Source organism: Harmonia axyridis, chromosome 1, assembly GCF_914767665.1.
Source record: "Harmonia axyridis chromosome 1, icHarAxyr1.1, whole genome shotgun sequence".
In the NCBI taxonomy this organism is placed as follows: Eukaryota; Metazoa; Arthropoda; class Insecta; order Coleoptera; family Coccinellidae; genus Harmonia; species Harmonia axyridis.
In genome coordinates, this window is record NC_059501.1 from 28,874,777 (window position 1) to 28,895,027 (window position 20,251).

Sequence of the window (20,251 nt, forward strand, 5' to 3'; positions counted from 1 at the left end):
ACTTTTTCATTGGAAACATTTCTTCATAAGAGGTTTCCTTTCCGAGATTTTTAACTTTAAGATAAAATGAAATAATTTCGAGATAATAAAATTTTTCCCAAATTTTACAAACCGTCCATAGCGAAACGTTTTCAAAGATAGCGAATTGAAACCGCGTTCATTTCAGACAGGCATATCCTTCATTTTCATAACAGCTCCCTTCATCTCCAACAGGCCGAACTGGATGTCGCGTGACGTGAATGAATGTCCCATGAGCCACGACACAATCGGGAAGAAAAAACTTGTTTTGTAGAATGCACTTTTAAAACAATAAAACAAATTCAAATATTTGACCCGGGATAAATGCCCAACAAGGTATTCCACTTAGGGGGACCAAGTCTCGAATTATAAATATTTGTTAATCGTACTGTTCAGGTAGGTACCGAAATCAGTGAGAATGAGTGAGATACGCTTTCGTCGTAGTATATAAATCTTTGGAAAAGGCGAGGAGAAATTCTTCGACCACGTTAAAACACTTATTAATTAACATGGAAAGGTTAAATAAGATAAGGCGGTGTGTTTTTTCTTCCTGCAGCCAACCCTGAACAATCTAGTGCATTGTCTTTACAGACAGAACGTCAGAGTGTCTCTATGAATCAATAAAGTGAAGACTATTGTTTTTCTTCTTTTATTTGTTCGACTTAGTGAGAAAGTGAAATATTGAATTTAAGAAAAAATTTCTCTAAACCAAAATATTGTTTAGGTTAGGATTACCAATATTGGCTACTCATGTGAAGTTTGAGCGTTTTCGGAGTTTCATCTGATACCGAGGAGTTCACTGCTTGACTTGATTTCAAGTCAAGCTCAAGTCAAGTAGTAGTTTTTCAATCTCAAGTCAAGTGTTTATTTATCAAGTAGGTACTTGAATCATATCAAGCTACTTGATTTGTAGCAGATTTATTGTGTAGTGTCACATCAATAAAAAAAATGATGAAATGAGAAGAAACCTTGCAAAAAACACTTTTTATTATAAAATTGTATAAAAGAACCGAAAAATCATTTTGTTTTAAATAAAAACATAAATTAAATCGCTATAAATCATATATGTAAAACGTATAGCCATTTTACCAATCCATTCTTCTAGGAATTCCTATTTCTTAGAAAATGCCACCCTCCAATATTTGCCGCCCTCTAGAGCGGGCCCTGCAGCTTCAAGATCTTCTTATGAGTTTCAATTTTATAAAATGCTTGAACAATTTGGTTTTTTCTTCTTTAAGATAATTGAGTAAAACAATCGGATGATGCGGATGAACCATTATTTTAAATTAGAATGCGCCCACACCCAACCCTAAATAATTTGATATAAAAATCATCTGTAAAATGAAATGAATGTATTCAATACATATGTACTTCTAGGAATTCGGATTTCTCGGAAAAAGTAGAAAATGCCGCCCTTCAATATTTGCCGTTTCGGCCAAATTCGTTTGTTTTTTCCTGAGAAAAAAATCCATTCTTTTTAGTTTTTTATATAATTACATATATGTAAGTATGTTATATTTTTTGAATAAGTTCCTGAAAATTTCATCTTTTTGGCGTGAAGGGAAAAGAAATAGCTGAAAATTCAAGACGAAAAACAGTTTTTTGTGAATAACTCAGAAAATATCCACTTTAGGGCAAGGGTGTGATACATACACTCACATTATTTTTTAACGTAGATTCAATATCTGCCATAAAAAAATGGGGTTCTAATTTGAAAAAATTGATTTTTCACGATTTTGTCATCCCTAACTTTGAAACCGATTTTTTCACCCCCTGTACCATGAATCGCGATTTCGATTTTAAAAGTGGATACATCAATCTTACATCTTAAAAAATCCCAAAAATGAAAATTTTCCATCCAAAAACCTCGAAGTTATTCTTGTTTCAGCGGAGCTCTATTTTCGATTTTTTTTTCGAATTTTCCCGCTCAGAGAGAATTTTCCAACCAAAACTGAAAAATGTTACATCAAAATAACTTGAAATTTTCTAAGGAATCTATTTCTGCAATAAAAAAATGGTGTTCTAATTTGAAAAACGGAAGTTGACGTCATTTCCGGAAAAACCGGAGGTGCTCATGCCTTGAAAATATTTTAGATTTCATCAGCATCGTGAAATACTTATAAGTGCTGAATTTCATGAAAATACGTTCAGTAGTTTCCCGTATAAATATGGGTGAGGTTCCTCGTGAAAGACCCTGTATATATTTCTTGTTTCTTAGTATTCTCTTTTTCCGAGTCTTTTTCATATTGAATAAAAACATTAATTAATTTCAATGGTTTTTCAAACCTTCATTTTCAATGTGGCTCCAGCTTTTAGATTTCTGAAACTACCAAATTTACCAATAGATATCATAAAAATGTGAGAAAACTATCTACTAATAAAGTCACACTGGCGAATGCTTCAGTCTCTCGGCGCTCGAGGAATCCACTTATTTAGTCTAAGCGCGCACTATTGCAGAAATATATGCCTTGCGACGCATGCATATCAAGCTCAAGTAATATCAAGTAGTTTGATATCAAGTCAAGCAATAATTATCTAAAATCAAGTCAAGTGAAGCTCAAGTATATAATTTTTCACGAGCTTGATTTTCAAGTCAAGTACAAAGCTGGTTAAAATGTCTAGCTACTTGGCTTGATGAATCCCTACCTACAGCTGCAAATGTGCGAATTGATCATGGAAAATTTCATGATAAGAATATGGTGCTGCAACTGTAGACGTGGCGAACATTTGGCTGATATCGTTTTCCATCGTTAATGGCATACCCGTCCTTTTTATAATGAAATAAACATCCATTGATTTCTCTTGAAATCTACTCGTTATTTTTTTCTTATCAAAATGAAACTTTTTATTGTAAAATTCTACATATACTCGAATTTTTATATAAGAGTTGAAATATTCGATGTCAAAGCACGAAATAATGAATTAGATACTGTGCAATCTTGCAGTCTTTTTCTAATCTGACGAGGAAATAAAACAATCATTAATTAAATTACTGCCTACAATTCGTTTCGCGTTTTTTATTGTTTCGATCGAATTATGGAACACCTGTAAAAAATGAATAATGTATCTTGAATACGCTCTTATTAAAAAACAATTCGTATCAATTTAATAGAAACACTAATAGAGCTAATAAATCTAATACATACACAATAAATCTGAAACGTTATTATTCAAGACAGTAATTAAACCTTGACTATCTAATATTCAACAGTTGTCTTACTACACTATTTGCATCTCACCTTATACAGTTCTCAGCAGTCAACTCTGCTCCGTAACATGTTGTGCAGTGGCAAGCGTGATTTTTATAACTCATTGGCATGCAACATCGATATTTTGATTTTCATCTAAAGCAAAACGGTTGTAACCAGAGAGTTATGAGTTGAATTTTCTTTTTCATAGGAGGACGTAAGTCAGCATACTCGGACCTCATTTGCATAAAACGAAAGACAAATGACTTATTTGAGATAACGGAGAAACGTAGCACAATAAATTTATTCAAGTATTTTCTGCGGGCAAGTAACATGAGGTATTTCAAAAAGATATTACTGCTGATTCTCTCCATGATGGCGATAATGATAAGAATGTTTAGCAACCATCAGGATTGCTTATCTCAGATCGTTTTAATGAATGGGATAGCATAATTATTTTTATCTGATTTGACCCAGGTCGCCTTGGCACTTCTTCTCGAGAAAAATTATATTTAGGCACTAGTGTGTTGTTCGTCCGATTAAATAATTGAACCTCTTACTAAGCGCTTACGGTTATAATTATAATCTTTGAATTGATGAATTATTAAATGATTATTCATCGACGTATTCGCAAATTATATTGAATAATAGTAGCTAATGACCATTATTATACTTTTTCAATTTTTTTGGTGAAATGTTCCCAGTAGCTTCAGATTCTTTGATACGAAACATTTGACATTGACATTCCGTTCATATTTGATTCAATTCAATCCTTTTCTCTATAATATCCATAGAGGTACAAACATAGAAAGAGGGAGTATACGCAATTTTTTTAAGTCCCCAACATGGTTAGATTACGTTGTCGGATTGTGATATATTTTCAAATCCACAGTTTTACCTTATCATTATGAATGTATATTATATTGAATAAAATATATTTATTTGAATGATTCCCGATTAAATATGTGAATTTGAATATTTGAAATCCGATATGTTTCCTAATTGTCGAATTTATAATAAGCAGAATATTTATTATTTCTGTATCTACCTGCTGAAATCCAAGGTTTGGCAACTTTTGCTCTCCTAGTGTCATCGGTGGTTTCACGTCGTTTGGCGAGCTTGAAATTTGTTTTCTGAATTTGAAATATATTTAGGTATTTATTTCAATATATTTTGAGTAAATATGAAACGTTGATTCACTTTGGGACATAAAAAGTGCGTTCTTTGTAGAGAAACTTGCGAATTGAGTTAAATATCGTATCACTAATATGTTTTCATTTCCGCGCGCTTCATGTCAAATTTGATAGTTGATGTTGGGGACAAAATTTGTATATTGAAAATGACATATGCTCTCTATGTTTATTACTCTGAGATAATCTCCATATGAGTCTCTATACGACGTAGAAGCGTTATATATAAGTATCTAAAAGTTGACAACGTAATAATTCAAAATAGTAATGTTCAAATACACCGTTTCCAAAAATAATGGTTAAATTACATGATGAAAAAATCCACAAAACATTTTTTTCTCATGTTTCCAAAAATACTAATCCGATCGATTTGGAATTTAGTACCTACAATGTCAGAAAAGGTATAATTAGCCAATGAAAGACAATAGTACTATTATAATACAAGTGCAGTAGGCATTGGTATCTTCCATGAATTCAAAATTCAATGAACGACTGATAGAATGAGCCTTCTGTACGAGTATTATACATTTTTTCTCGAATCCATCAAATTTTTATGGAAATGAATGGAATATTCCCATAAATATCGTTCATTAATTTTTGCATTGAAAAATATTGACAGAACTATTTTCTGCATCACAAATTTGACAGATAATCAATGAATAAGTGACAGGAGAGTTCCGAGTAGCAACATTTATAATTATAAAATTACCATGAAATCTGCGTGAAACTCCCATACGATTTCGTTTCACAATTATGCAAAATGTTCTTTTTTCACTTTTTTCATTTTTTTCAATATTTTTTCATAAGCATCCCATTAACACATGAACCGTTGAGTTTATACCCAAGGTATGGCATATTGCTGAAATTGTCATCAAATAAGCTATCTGAAAATGCAATAATATACTAGATGTGTCATTTGAAATAAAGAAGTAGTAGTCTATTTCCGGCATAACTGGAAGTTGTAGAGATCTGAAAATATTTCAGGGAGCAAGATCATTGTCTCAAACCCCAACATGCAAATCTTCAGCACAAAATTATAATTAGTATTCCATAAACGTCTAATAGGCCATCCCGGTGAATCACTCTGTATATGTACGCATTTTGTCGTTTTTGGTTCACTACAAGTTGAGCATTTGGTGGATGAATAATCAAGCAGAAGAACAATATAAGTAGGTACTGATCAGAATTTCAGTAATTGCTAAACTATTATAATTAACAAAAACCAATTTGAATTCAGCAATATCATCAATTCATATTCTTTTTTTTTAAAGAGTAACTCTGTTTCAAATATTTCATTAGAGGAAATAAAAAGTCATGACACACTTCCGGAAAATATTTCATGGGTTAAAATATTCAAATCTCTTGGACGCTAATACCGAGGTTTATACAGTGAGTTATTTTTATTTTCAAGTACAACAGAAACAAGTGGCAGAACTAGTTATATTTTGAAGAAGTTCAAATCCGGTTAGAATTTGAGAAAGACGTTTGCATAGTCATTCCTAAATAGCTAACTACTATATCCATTCAACTAAAAAAAAAATAATCCCCACACAATACAATGTAAGCCGATAATTTCGAAATCTTCTTCCGATATACTAACTCAAAGCAGAAAATGCAAAAAATTCCTCTTCGTTCATAATATCGCAACAGTTTAATCCTTAACAGTATCCTTTGTATGTTGTATGAATGATGTCTTTGTATCCAGAACGCAATCAACCGAGAGTTATCTAGCTTCTTGGGATTCTCAAAGAGAAGAAATGCATAGCTGTCAACGTTATGTAAAAAGTACAGGAATGTCTTTGGGTCTCAACTATTAGTATATAATGATGAAAAATCATTTCAAAAAATTTGTATGTAATGAAATAACGATAATTTTTTTTATGTTAGATAGGTACACTAAATAACAACTCGAGATGTTTTTGAAATCGATTTGATTCAGCTACTTGAGAGAGCGCTACCTAAAGATCAATAGAAATTCTCCTTCAACTTTATTTTCAACGATGAATGAAATGCAATATTAACCGTCATGTAAGTAGGCAATTCATTTTATTAATGCTACATGAAAGTAGGTAGGTACATAGTTCATAAAGAAAGTGACAGCAGATATAAAAAACAATTCATCGATTCATAGGCGTTAAATGTTAATTTTATAGAGATGGATGGTGACTGAAGTATACTTCTGGATACCAAAACACTGGTAGCAAAAAGTTGATCGTCTGAACAATAGGTTACACTTGTTACAGAAATATATTGTATCTGAATTCAACTTTTTCCAAAGGTCGATATTGATTTTAACTCTGTAATAACCTAATATATTACATCTAGAAATATTTTCAAATCGCTCAAAGTTGGTTTTATAATTAAATAATAATGAATGATACGAATATTTCAAATTCATTCAAATGTAGGTAAATCTTCAGGATTATTTCGAATTGTATAGGAAAATACTTGAAATGAAGTATGAACCACGGGCGTGACAGCAGCAACGGACCTAGCAACGGTTCTCTTCATCCGTTCTTCAGAACAGTTCTTCTTCTAAGGGCTCTACCAGGGATTTTGGAAGGAGGATTGACTCATTTTACACTCGAATCGATTATAAAATATCTTTTGAACACGTTCTATATGGTGAAATGCTATTTACCCCCTTGTTATCCCCTACCCACCCCCCGAAGATTGAAAAATTCGGTGGTCGACTAAATTGACCGTTGCTGGGGATTTTTTGATGCCAATCGATTGTTTCGATCGAGTTGAACACGACCTATATAGTGAAATAATTTGTGACCCCCAAACAAACCCCCTACCAACCCCCCGAAGATTGAAAAATTCGGTGGTTGACTAAATTGACCGTTGCTGGGGATTTTTTGATGCAAATCAATTGTTACGATCGAGTTGAACACGACCTATATGGTGAAATAATTTGTGACCCCCAAAAAAACCCCCTACGCACCCCTCGAAGTTTGAAAAATTCGGTGTTCGGCTGAATTGGCCGTTGCTGGGGATTTTTTGATGCGAATCCATTGTTTCGATCGAGTTGAACACGACCTATATAGTGAAATAATTTGTGACCCCCAAAAAAAACCCCTACGCACCCCTCGAAGTTTGGAGAATTCGGTGTTCGGCTGAATTGACCGTTGCTGGGGATTTTTTGATGCGAATCGATTGTTTCGATCGAATTGAACACGACCTATATAGTGAAATAATTTGTGACCCCCAAACAAACCCCCTACCAACCCCCCGAAGATTGAAAAATTCGGTGGTTGACTAAATTGACCGTTGCTGGGGATTTTTTGATGCGAATCGATTGTTACGATCGAGTTGAACACGGCCTATATGGTGAAATAATTTGTGACCCCCAAAAAAACCCCCTACGCACTCCTCGAAGTTTGGAAAATTCGGTGTTCGGCTGAATTGACCGTTGCTGGGGATTTTTTGATGCGAATCGATTGTTTCGATCGAGTTGAACACGACTTATATAGTGAAATAATTTGTGACCCCCAAACAAACCCCCTACTCACCCCTCAAAGTTTGAAAAATTCGGTGTTCGGCTAAATTGACCGTTGCTGGGGATTTTTTGATGCGAATCCATTGTTTCGATCGAGTTGAACACGACCTATATAGTGAAATAATTTGTGACCCCCAAAAAAAACCCCTACGCACCCCTCGAAGTTTGGAGAATTCGGTGTTCGGCTGAATTGACCCTTGCTGGGGATTTTTTGATGCGAATCGATTGTTTCGATCGAATTGAACATGACCTATATAGTGAAATAATTTGTGACCCCCAAACAAACCCCCCGAAGATTTAAAAATTCGGTGGTTGACTAAATTGACCGTTGCTGCGAATTTTTTGATGCGAATCGATTGTTACGATCGAGTTGAACACGACCTATATGGTGAAATAATTTGTGACCCCCCAAACAAACCCCTACCAACCCCTCGAAGTTTGAAACATTCGGTAGTCGGCTAAATTGACCGTTGCTGGGGATTTTTTGATGCGAATCGATTGTTTCGATCAAGTTGAAAACGACCTATATAGTGAAATAATTTGTGACCCCCAATAAAAACCCCCTACGCACCCCTCGAAGTTTGGAAAATTCGGTAGTCGGCTAAATTGACCGTTGCTGGGGATTTTTTGATGCGAATCGATTGTTTCGATCGAGTTGAACACGACCTATATAGTGAAATAATTTGTGACCCCCAAAAAAAACCCCTACGCACCCCTCGAAGTTTGGAGAATTCGGTGTTCGGCTGAATTGACCCTTGCTGGGGATTTTTTGATGCGAATCGATTGTTTCGATCGAATTGAACATGACCTATATAGTGAAATAATTTGTGACCCCCAAACAAACCCCCTACCAACCCCCCGAAGATTGAAAAATTCGGTGGTTGACTAAATTGACCGTTGCTGCGAATTTTTTGATGCGAATCGATTGTTACGATCGAGTTGAACACGACCTATATGGTGAAATAATTTGTGACCCCCCAAACAAACCCCTACCAACCCCTCGAAGTTTGAAACATTCGGTAGTCGGCTAAATTGACCGTTGCTGGGGATTTTTTGATGCGAATCGATTGTTTCGATCAAGTTGAAAACGACCTATATAGTGAAATAATTTGTGACCCCCAATAAAAACACCCTACGCACCCCTCGAAGTTTGGAAAATTCGGTAGTCGGCTAAATTGACCGTTGCTGGGGATTTTTTGATGCGAATCGATTGTTTCAATCGAGTTGAACACGACCTATATGGTGAAATAATTTGTGACCCCCAAAAAAACCCCCTTCTCACCCTCAAAGTTTGAAAAATTCAATTTTCATTCTCCCAATTATTATCGGAACAGTGGCCAGTCGGAATCATTGTTGTCAATTTTAAGGATTATACGTTCAATTTTATAGATCCGAGAGGACAGTCACGCTTAAGCGCAATTGAATTTAGGGACACTTTCGGAAAATGTATTGTAGTATACAATTAATTTAATAATACTCATTGGAGCTCCGAAATGAGTATAATAGAAACACCGCATATCACACAAAAGGATGGGTACAACTGTGGAGTTTTTGTGATTTATTTTGCTTGGGCAATAATAAATGAAGTAAATCTCTTGAAACAAGTAAATATCAATCATTATCGCCAAAATTTGAGAGACATTATATTGAAGAGTACGGATATGAATCAAAATGAGATTTGTCTCATATGTGGACTTGAAATGAACCCAGAGTATTTGAGTTACAGTTGTGTAACTTGTTCGAGGAAATTTCATGTGAATTGTATTAAGTCGATTGATCATGAATGCAGTCTATGTATAAATTATAGGAAACAACAACCAAAATCCTGTAATTAATCAGTTGTTGGATAATCTATCTATCTCTTCTTTGAAAAACATCAGATCAGTTGGTTGAACAGATATTATTGAGAAAATTTTCTTGCCTACTATGAGAATATAATATCGTGAAAGTTCACTTAGGTACCTCCAAATTTGACTATTGATGATTTGAAATATTATAAACTAACGTACTGTGATATTTGCAACAAGGCTGCTTCTATAAGATGTGATTTATATAATGTTGGACTTCATATAAAATATATTTTGTTATGTAAGTTAAATTTTCGAAAAATTTATATTATGAAAATGTCAATTGATGCATTACTAAAAACAGAGTTTTGAAAGTTACCTTTACCAAATATTTTGCATTGGTATAATATATTTGTTTATTTATAAAGTTTACATTATTTTAAGTTTCTGTTTTATTTCGAAGAATGTTTCGTTTAATTTTTTCAAAGCTATGCTGTTTTAGTTTATTTAAATGATTTATTTTTTTAACTTTTCAGTTCTTTTTATGTTTGTCATTAATGATAGTTATTTAAAAAAAGAGCCGAAATAAATTATTCTCGTTATATGAGCAATTATTGAACATGTGGTATATTCCCCAATGAACCAACCATTTCGATTTACCAAGATTAAGGAAATTAATCTTTTTGGAAAAATACTTTACGTGCGAATAAACAAATACATGTGGTATTGTGTACATGAGGAACAAAGAATGTTTCAAATAAGTGTCTTAGATTATTGCACTGAGACATCAAGGATTCACGAAGTCGCCCACCTATTCAACGAAATCATACAATTCGATATATGAGTTCAATAATATGCTGCATTTGATTGCCGTAGTGAGTCTCGCAATTTTGCGAATTTCGGTAGCTCAGTGATTGTTTGGGGGTCACAAAATAATTTCACCATAGAGGTCGTGTTCAATTCGATCGAAACAATCGATTCGCATCAAAAAATCCCCAGCAACGGTCAATTCAGCCGAACACCGAATTCTCCAAACTTCGAGGGGTGCGTAGGGGTTTTTTTTGGGGGTCACAAATTATTTCACTATATAGGTCGTGTTCAACTCGATCGAAACAATGGATTCGCATCAAAAAATCCCCAGCAACGGCCAATTCAGCCGAACACCGAATTTTTCAAACTTCGAGGGGTGCGTAGGGGGTTTTTTTGGGGGTCACAAATTATTTCACCATATAGGTCGTGTTCAATTCGATCGAAACAATCGATTCGCATCAAAAAATCCCCAGCAACGGTCAATTCAGCCGAACACCGAATTCTCCAAACTTCGAGGGGTGCGTAGGGGTTTTTTTTGGGGGTCACAAATTATTTCACTATATAGGTCGTGTTCAACTCGATCGAAACAATGGATTCGCATCAAAAAATCCCCAGCAACGGCCAATTCAGCCGAACACCGAATTTTTCAAACTTCGAGGGGTGCGTAGGGGGTTTTTTTGGGGGTCACAAATTATTTCACCATATAGGTCGTGTTCAATTCGATCGAAACAATCGATTCGCATCAAAAAATCCCCAGCAACGGTCAATTCAGCCGAACACCGAATTCTCCAAACTTCGAGGGGTGCGTAGGGGTTTTTTTTGGGGGTCACAAATTATTTCACTATATAGGTCGTGTTCAACTCGATCGAAACAATGGATTCGCATCAAAAAATCCCCAGCAACGGCCAATTCAGCCGAACACCGAATTTTTCAAACTTCGAGGGGTGCGTAGGGGTTTTTTTTGGGGGTCACAAATCATTTCAGCATATAGGTCGTGTTCAACTCGATCGTAACAATCGATTCGCATCAAAAAATCCCCAGCAACGGTCAATTTAGTCAATCACCGGATTTTTCAATCTTCGGGGGGTTGGTAAGGGGTTTGTTTGGGGGTCACAAATTATTTCACTATATAGGTCGTGTTCAACTCGATCGAAACAATCGATTGGCATCAAAAAATCCCCAGCAACGGTCAATTTAGTCGACCACCGAATTTTTCAATCTTCGGGGGGTAGGTAGGGGATAACAAGGGGGTAAATAGCATTTCACCATATAGAACGTGTTCAAAAGATATTTTATAATCGATTCGAGTCGAAAATGAGTCAATCCTTCTTCCAAAATCCCTGGTAGAGCCCTTAGAAGAAGAACTGTTCAGAAGAACGGATGAAGAGAACCGTTGCTAGGTCCGTTGCTGCTGTCACGCCCGTGTATGAACCTAGTAATTGGGTAGGTACGTCTACTTTGTTAGAGATTACAATCGAGAGTACAATATTCATTTTTTTGCCAAAAATTCGACAAAACCTATAAAAAATGATAAAACGGTTATAAATACTAACGTAAGCGCTTCATTGAGGTTGTTTATTTGTTTTAAGCTGAGCGTAATACTCATAAGGAGAACATAAAATTTCATTTCTATTCATGAGTTTGAACCGGGTTTGTTGAACTCAGGTATTACCTACTCGTAGACAAAGTTTTCTGAAGAATCTGTGAGATATATCCTATTAGGGTAACTAATAGATAAAAAGAAAATGTAATATTTCCAATTTCTCATATAACACAATAATTATTACAATATAAAGTTCACCATCGATTATTCTTCTCGGATTCGGAGAATTTGTACAAAAGATATATCATTCCACAAGTGGTACTTATATTAATTTATTTCACGCATTTAAATAAACAAATTGAATAAAAAACTGGGAATGATGCTGTATTCGAGATATTTCTTCTAGTGAAATATAACAGAATGTATGAATTAGTTCTAGATTTAGAATTTTTCAATACATACTTTTAGTAATGTAGGAATTCTTGATCTCATTTATCTTAATTGCATTGATTTTCAGCGACAAAGTATATCTAGATAGTTTTTATCATCAGAAACTGTTATTTTCAGGAAGAACAAAATACCGTCACAATTTCTCGATAAGCTCCAGAGAAACTTAATTTCTACCGAAAAAATCTTAGTCAGCGATTTGGTGAGCCTTGATGTAACTATAAACGTCGCTATAAACAAAACTTTGGTCGTCGGCGAAATCGGTACGTATCAAAAGAATAAAAATGCCTATCACAAAAAGCATACCATACAATATTTTGCATGACTATTTGCAGAAAAGAAAGTTGTATTGAGTTTCAAGATTGGGACCAGTGGACCACAAACATTTCCTATGGGAACGGTTTCACTGTTGAAACCAGGATAATAGATAGACTGGAAAGAATCTGCAGTGTAAGAATTACGAACCACAAAAATGTAAATATCGCAAAAGTTTTATTGGATTCCTTAATTTGGGTCACGCAAGGTATTTTGCATGAACATTACGGGAAAGTGAACGCCAGGTAAATATTACAAGGCGCAATGGGTGAAAAACATGTCAACACAAAAAGGACGCTGCATATATTTCACACAATGGTCCTTCTCTCACAAATATTTCAGGAGTTTTGAACCGGGGTCATTTATTCCAAATTGCTCCTGTTGATCCTCCTATAAGCTAGAGGATCACATCTAAGATAAAAATCGAGGAATTAAATAAAAACAAACAACATTTTTGACAACTATTCAATTAGGTATACCAATTGAATATTATGAATGTAGCTTCAATCCTTTTCTAGAAAAAACCCTGAAACGGGAATGTTCTTACTGGAAGGTTCATTGCTACAACTAATAGCTCAATATGAAACTAAGGAAAATTTCAATTAGGTACTTATTACTTACTTCACCTGCAGAACTACCCTACACACTAAAATCCAAGCTACCGTCCTAGTTCATTATATTTTCTCACAATTTGTAAATATCCATATATTCTTTTTTGCAAATTGATATTTGAGTATTTGAGAAAAGCATTATTTCGCTCTTGAACAGGTAAGACGAAATTAATTAATTGAATCAACTTAAAAAAATTGCAGTTAGATCTGATTGAGATAGCTACTTGTATATATTTGTAAGTCCAAATAAAAGGAAAACACAACTCATCTTTCGTTATTATTATATGCTTAATTAATAACATTTTTGTGAAATCCAAATAAAGAGGCGATTTCTAATACTATACTATATTATATCGGAGAATTAACTCATTTATTATGTTCACAAATTTCTACAAATACTATGTTGATATCGTTAATATATACCTAATAAAAGAAGTCGTTTAAGGAGTCGGAAAATAATATAACATCAAGTTATAGGGGGCGTAACATAAATTCTCCCAGAACAATGAAAGAATATTTCATTTTTTTTTCAAATCGGGCATTTAGACGAAGTAAAACAGAATACTGATCACTCGACTGATCATGTTAAGGTATCAATTCTTCTTGCAGTAAATTATCCTCTTTAGTATAACATATTCTCGAAACAGATTAGCAAGTTCGATTCTGATGCAGGTAAATCGACACCAGAAGCGAATATTGTTGATACCCTTAAAAAATCAACTCTAAATTTGACATTTGTAGTCGTATTAACTCATGTGAGTCAACTTTATATCAACTAGGTATATATATTTTTATAGACTAGGTACACATTCTTATAACGAAATTCATTCATAATATTCAGAATAGTGAACTACAAATAGTATAACAGTGAAAATTCTTCCGTGGAAAAGCTAGGAAAAGAGGAGAAAATAATCTTCAGGCAAAGCAACCAAATAATTAATTTCGAATCTCTTCTATTGACACAAGAAAGAGAGGAAGGCCAAGGTCATGCATAAGAGGTATGATAACAAATCTAATAAGATTGGCGTGGGTATACATATACACATTAAGAACTTGAAAAGACTCATGAAACCGATAGGGCTTAAAATTTGACATGATGAAGTATCCGTAGAGTGCTGAAAGACAACAAATATATTTAAGATGATCAGAGAACTTAAGAATCGCGTAATAGAGTTTTCTCGTAGTCGAAAAACTAGCTATGCTTTCGGAATTACGGCAGAAACCTAAAAAAAACGAACTAAAGCATTGTACACACGTCAAGACCTACAAAACGATCGTTGAAAAGAATAAAATGAAAATTGCGAACTCACCACCAGTCCGCATCCGTAAAATGCCAAAGAAGCGTCCACAAAGCGACGGTAGCGAAAACACCCGCGCCGCGACGCCTCATGCCGCGAGTTCACTGAGCACCGTTTTGCACTTGCTTGCACTGAAACCGGCTTACAACTGACTGTCCGTCTGCTAGGCACCGTCGGCGTGGGCGGACGTTGTTCTTTCGCCATTAGGATTGGATGCGCCCAGAAGACCGACCCGCCTCTCTCCGAAAAAGAGACCTCTTCAACCACGTGCATCATTAACAAGAGAAGAATGAAAATCGGGAAAATCCTCGGTGGACGAGTGTTTCAGGTTAGGTTGCGTCTCCTGATGACATAATTACGGTTAGGACCGGTTCTGCCAACTGCAGAATGGTAGGACTCGACTAACTGCGAAGGACTAATTTTCATTTTTACCCGTGTAACTGTCAGGTGTTAATGGCACTAGTGCCAGATCGAGATAAAATCGGTTGTTGGACAAGCGGTGGAAATATGCCTGAATAGCCGACACATTGGGCCAATTATTTTCGCTACATTCATTAAGACCGGCGACCAGTTTGGAGTTTGGGGTTATTTACACTAATAGCTTTAAGTTTAATTTGAGGAGATACTTATCTTGGTACTTGGGAAGATGAAACAACCATATTTTGAGATTTGTGATCCAACATTAAGATTGGACAAAGATGAATGAAAAAAAATTACCTAGGATACGATGAATATGGATTTTTGTTAATATGAAAGTCTTTTACAGGGCCTTCACTAGGAGGGAGGCAGTGTAAGCGGTCGTCTGGGCGCAAAATTCAAGGGCGGCATTTCAAGCTTGATCAACAAAAATCACATGTGTAGAAATTCGAATTACTATATGAGATTTAATTCAGTCAGCAACAACAGGAAGAAAACCGACAAATTTAATTAACGTCAAAAGCCTTCAAAGGTGCCTCATTACCTGTATATCATATTCATAAATACCCAGATGCCCCCTCATAGTGCTGTTTACAAGTTAGGTATTAACACTAAAAAAACACATACGTTAGTTTTGCTAAAGGTCGCCGAATTTTATTGCCACTTGGGGCGACTTCTGGATTAATTTTCTTTTCATGTCTCCAATTAGAATGTTGTTTCTTCAGAATAGAATACAAAATATACGACATCATTTCCATCTTATCATTCTTAAGGAATATAAGCTTTTTAATTTCATACCACATTGTCCACATTCCATTATATTATAATATTTTTTACAACAAATCAACAAGTATTGGGCGTGGACGCATTCGAATTTAAAACAATGGTTCATCCGCATACCTAATCCTGAAATCTGAAACTGAAAGGTCCGCTCTACAGGGTCGGCAAATAGTGGGGGGCGGCATTTTCTACTTTTTCCGAGAAATCCTAGTAAATAGAAAAAAAAATTCTATAAATCAACTGATTGTTTTACTCGATAATCTTAAAGAAAAAACAATACGTTCAAGCTTTTCATTCAGTCGAATAAACTGAGAAGAACCTGAAACCACAGGGCCTACTCTAGAGGAACGGTAAATAATGGAGGACGGCATTATCTACTTTTCCGAGAAATCTGGATTACTAGAAGAATAATTGAATAATTTTTCTAATTTCAACGAATTTCACGAATGATTTCTTTCTCAAATTTACTAATCGCAAACATCTTCGAATCGAGAATGTCTGATACATCTATTCGAATTAGAAATAATGGTTCATCCGCAACATCCAGTTGTTTTATTAAATTCTATTAAAGAAAAAGACGAAATAGTCGAGTATTTTATGAAGTCGAAACTCAACTGGAACCCGATTATTCAATATTAATTTTTAGCATTCTGCAAAATTAGCTTCTGTTAGGGCGGCAAATTGGGTCTCTGCCTAGGGCGGCAGTTTAACTAGCGATGGCCTTGGTCTTTAACTTGTACATTTATTTCAACAGAAGATTTCTGAGGTTAAAAAAACACTCTTTCCTTTACCATTTTTCCGATTCGGCTCGGATCTCGGTGGAAAAGAAACAAGCTGTTGACAATCCATGAAAAAACGTTAATTTCAGTTATAAACTGTGGTCCATTAACGAAAACTTAACTTTCCAAAATATAAAATTGCGGAATCTCGCAAAGACGAAAAACGAAAATATTTCCATAAAATGAACCAATAATCATTTTACTTTCTTTCGAAATGCACACGGCAATAAAAAGTCAGATCCTTTTACGGTTTATGAGTTTATTATCGCTTTCAAGATGAGTACTTCTATTGCACTACGATCAGGGCCCCCGCAAGGGCCATCAAAGCCCGCGTGCCGAAAATATTTTGGCGCCCCTTAAAGGGGGGAAGTGGAGAAAAACGTCGCAGGATAATCGGCAAAAAATGTTTCAGTTTTTGTTAGGAATTTATTTGTAGAAGGGTTCAAAAAACTATCAGCAACCTTTATTGGATGCTTTAAAAACTTTATGCTGTCAGTTGTTGCATAATACATTTTTTAAAGTTTTCATTATTTTATTCAAGCATTCGATCAAAACCGCATTTTATTTTAATTTTGTAATGAAACTGCAGAGTTTTCAAAACCTGAGCTTTATTCTTCTTTAATCTATTCATAAATATATAAACCAAACAATAAACAAATAACAAATAAAATATTCAATTAAAGGATAAAATTGAATGGATGTTTTTCTAGATTTGGCTGCTGCGAATTCTTTTATTATATCATCAAAATCAATTTTGTCGAGTATCTCTTGCTCTACAGCTAAGATGGCCAAACCAGATAATCTTTCTTGTGACAATCGTCAAAAGTGTCGCTTGTAGTCGTAGTTGTTAGGATGGCCGACTCTACAGAGGCTAGATTTTCAATACTTGTTAATGTCGATGGTTCACATGTTGCAGAAGATGGCGATGGCGCCGCTTTAGAAACTGTAATTTCTTTTCCCTCTATCGTTTCAGTATTAGAACATACTCCCAGCCATCTTCTCCCTTTGTTGAAGTCTAGCTTTTCTTTGCTGTCGAAATTTTGCACCAGAAGGTCGTTTTCTCTTGTATGTCTCCTAGAATTTAAGAAAAACTTGATCCAAAATTGGTAAGGACATTCACCCATGATTTACTTTGCGCCATCTTTCTGAGAATAACCCGTATGTTTTCATTTTTATGAATTTAAACCTTAAATCCGAGCCTTTAAACCTAAACGGATTTAATATTAATAATAATAATAATAAGTTAAGACCGATCTGAAGCACATACCCTGTTACTGTTATAATAATTAATTTTTGGCAAAGGTGAAATATAATTTTTTTAGAATGTCAAGCGGCTACGAACATCAAATAAATAATACAGATCCAGGGTGCATATTAAAAAAAAAATTAATTAAGTATAATATGATGGTGGCCCCAGGTCACAAATTCAAAATATCAAAGTCGATTCAATTTTTTCACGATTACAAACAATACTTCCTTATTTGAAGCAAATAAAAATAATATTATAGTATATAGGTATGGGCTAATTTAGGATGTGCACCATTTTAAACAGAAAAAAAACAAACCACAAATACACAAAATACAAATCTTTTTAATTTTTTGCGTCTTGACCTCAACCCCTAAACGTTTCGAAACAAAATAACTATTCTTTGGATAGGTTTCTGCTGTTATAGCATAGCAAGCAGATTTTGGTAGTTTTAGAAATTCTTTGTAACCTGTTGTATTTTTCCTACAGATGGTGGCGAAAGTTTCAGTAATTCCCCTGGCTAAAAGCTATTGCTTCGGTATTTATGATTGTTTATGTGTACCATATGCGTTTTAGTGAAGATCGAAGAAATGGTGCCCGCCGTCCGGTGCAGGTGGTCCATACAAAAATCCCGTACCGACAAAGGGATGATTATTCATGATTTGTTTACTCGAAAAGAATCGTATAATTGCAATCTGTGGCCGAGGTTATTTTATGGGGATTGCGACGTTCGGGTTCGGGAACTTGTTTGGATGTGTGATTTGCACGTTGAAAATTGTTGAAAAAATAAAAAAAATCTTTTTCAAAAACCTTTGGTCTTTCGGTTTTTCATGCGGTCTATAAGAGATTTTGGCGCCCCTTCAGAGTGGCGCCCGCGTGCGGTGCACGCGTTGAACGCGCGGTTGCGGGGGCCCTGACTACGATCACGTCTTTGTACGGAATTTATTATTTTTCTTTATCTATCCACTTTGTTGTCCCCTTATTTGCCATCTGTGATTTTTGCATTCGTTATCGGTATACACTTACCCGTTGTTTTCGGTTTTTTGTATCATTCATGTCACAAAATTTCAATGCTGTAGTTATGAAGAACTGAACTGAGTAATTCGCATAGAAAAATATTTACTTGTGGTGACATCAGTATGAATTGACTTTAATAACAATGTGTTCCTAAATTGGAGGTACAAATGAAAATCACAGAAAATCATTTTAAGAAAAAACGTCCTATAACGCAAGTCCCCAAACACTTTGTTTTTGAGATACGTACAGGTGTTGGAGTTCAAGTTTTTTCTCATAAAACCTTTCCTTCACAAGATATTTAATTTGAATTGGCCATATACATTCCAATTTAGGAATCTTCTTCTTCCTCCAGAACAATAGTTTAGAAAAATGTAAAAAGAAACTCTGACCCAGTGCTACACTTTTTGGTTTTTTATAGTTTTGTCGTATTTGCTATCGATTTCGAGAGAAAAATTTCAAACAGCACTCTAGAAAAATCCATAAGATTTAAAGATCCAGCTAGTAAGCTGTAATAAATGAATCAATTTTAAGTTTTGGTACTTATATTCCCACAGATTTGATAAACTGATATAAGCATCACTAAAACATACGAAACACTGGAAATACCCTGTATCTGGAAAACAAAGCGTCTACGGGTTCATATTCATGGGTCTTTTTATTCTTAAAATTATCCACGGAATATGTCATTTAACTCCGTAACTCTAATTGAAAAACACCAAGTATAAGGTATGGTAAGGTATAAGAATATGAGGCAGAAGTATATGTAATAGCACTGGTGACCAATGTAAAGGTATAGATCTAATAGTTCCAGTGAATAGTGATAATTCTCATAGAAACGTTAAACTGTGCATCAATTTTATGAACATGAGCACTATTAAACCAAACAGAACAACAGTATTCTTCGGCAGAAAAATCCCAAGGCCAAAGCTCCGTAAGAAGAGTACGGAGCACCCCATGAAAAATCAGCAAATTTTTGAAGAATATTATTACTATCTCAAAAGAAAAGAGATTAAATTTAAGTAAATCACATCATTCTGATTGAAATTTCATTTTATAATCGAAAGTTTTTATTGTGCCTGATTAAAAAAAAACATCTTAGTAAGACAAAATGGCGAATGCATCGGTTTCAGCTTTCATCAAATAAATTTCCGAGAATATCATTTTAACTTAACACTATCTAAAAAACCTTTGTGGTTAAATATTCAATATCTTTCATCAAAAAGAACATGACCTCCTTCATAACCACCCTCCCAAAAAAAAACAGCAGCTACTCCGAGTTTTGTTTTTCGTCTTTGTGAAATAC

At 34.7% G+C, this 20,251-nt stretch overlaps 1 protein-coding gene across 1 annotated transcript in view; it reads right to left on the reverse strand.

Moving 5' to 3' along the window:
• LOC123675353 (protein Wnt-1-like) overlaps nt 1-14,954 on the reverse strand; it is a 124,579-nt gene extending 109,625 nt beyond the window's left edge. Inside the window, exon 1 of the mRNA XM_045610707.1 lies at nt 14,722-14,954. Coding sequence (XP_045466663.1) covers nt 14,722-14,801 — 80 coding nt within the window. The 5' untranslated portion in view covers nt 14,802-14,954. The remainder of the gene's footprint in view (nt 1-14,721) is intronic.
• Nucleotides 14,955-20,251: the final 5,297 nt, after the last annotated feature.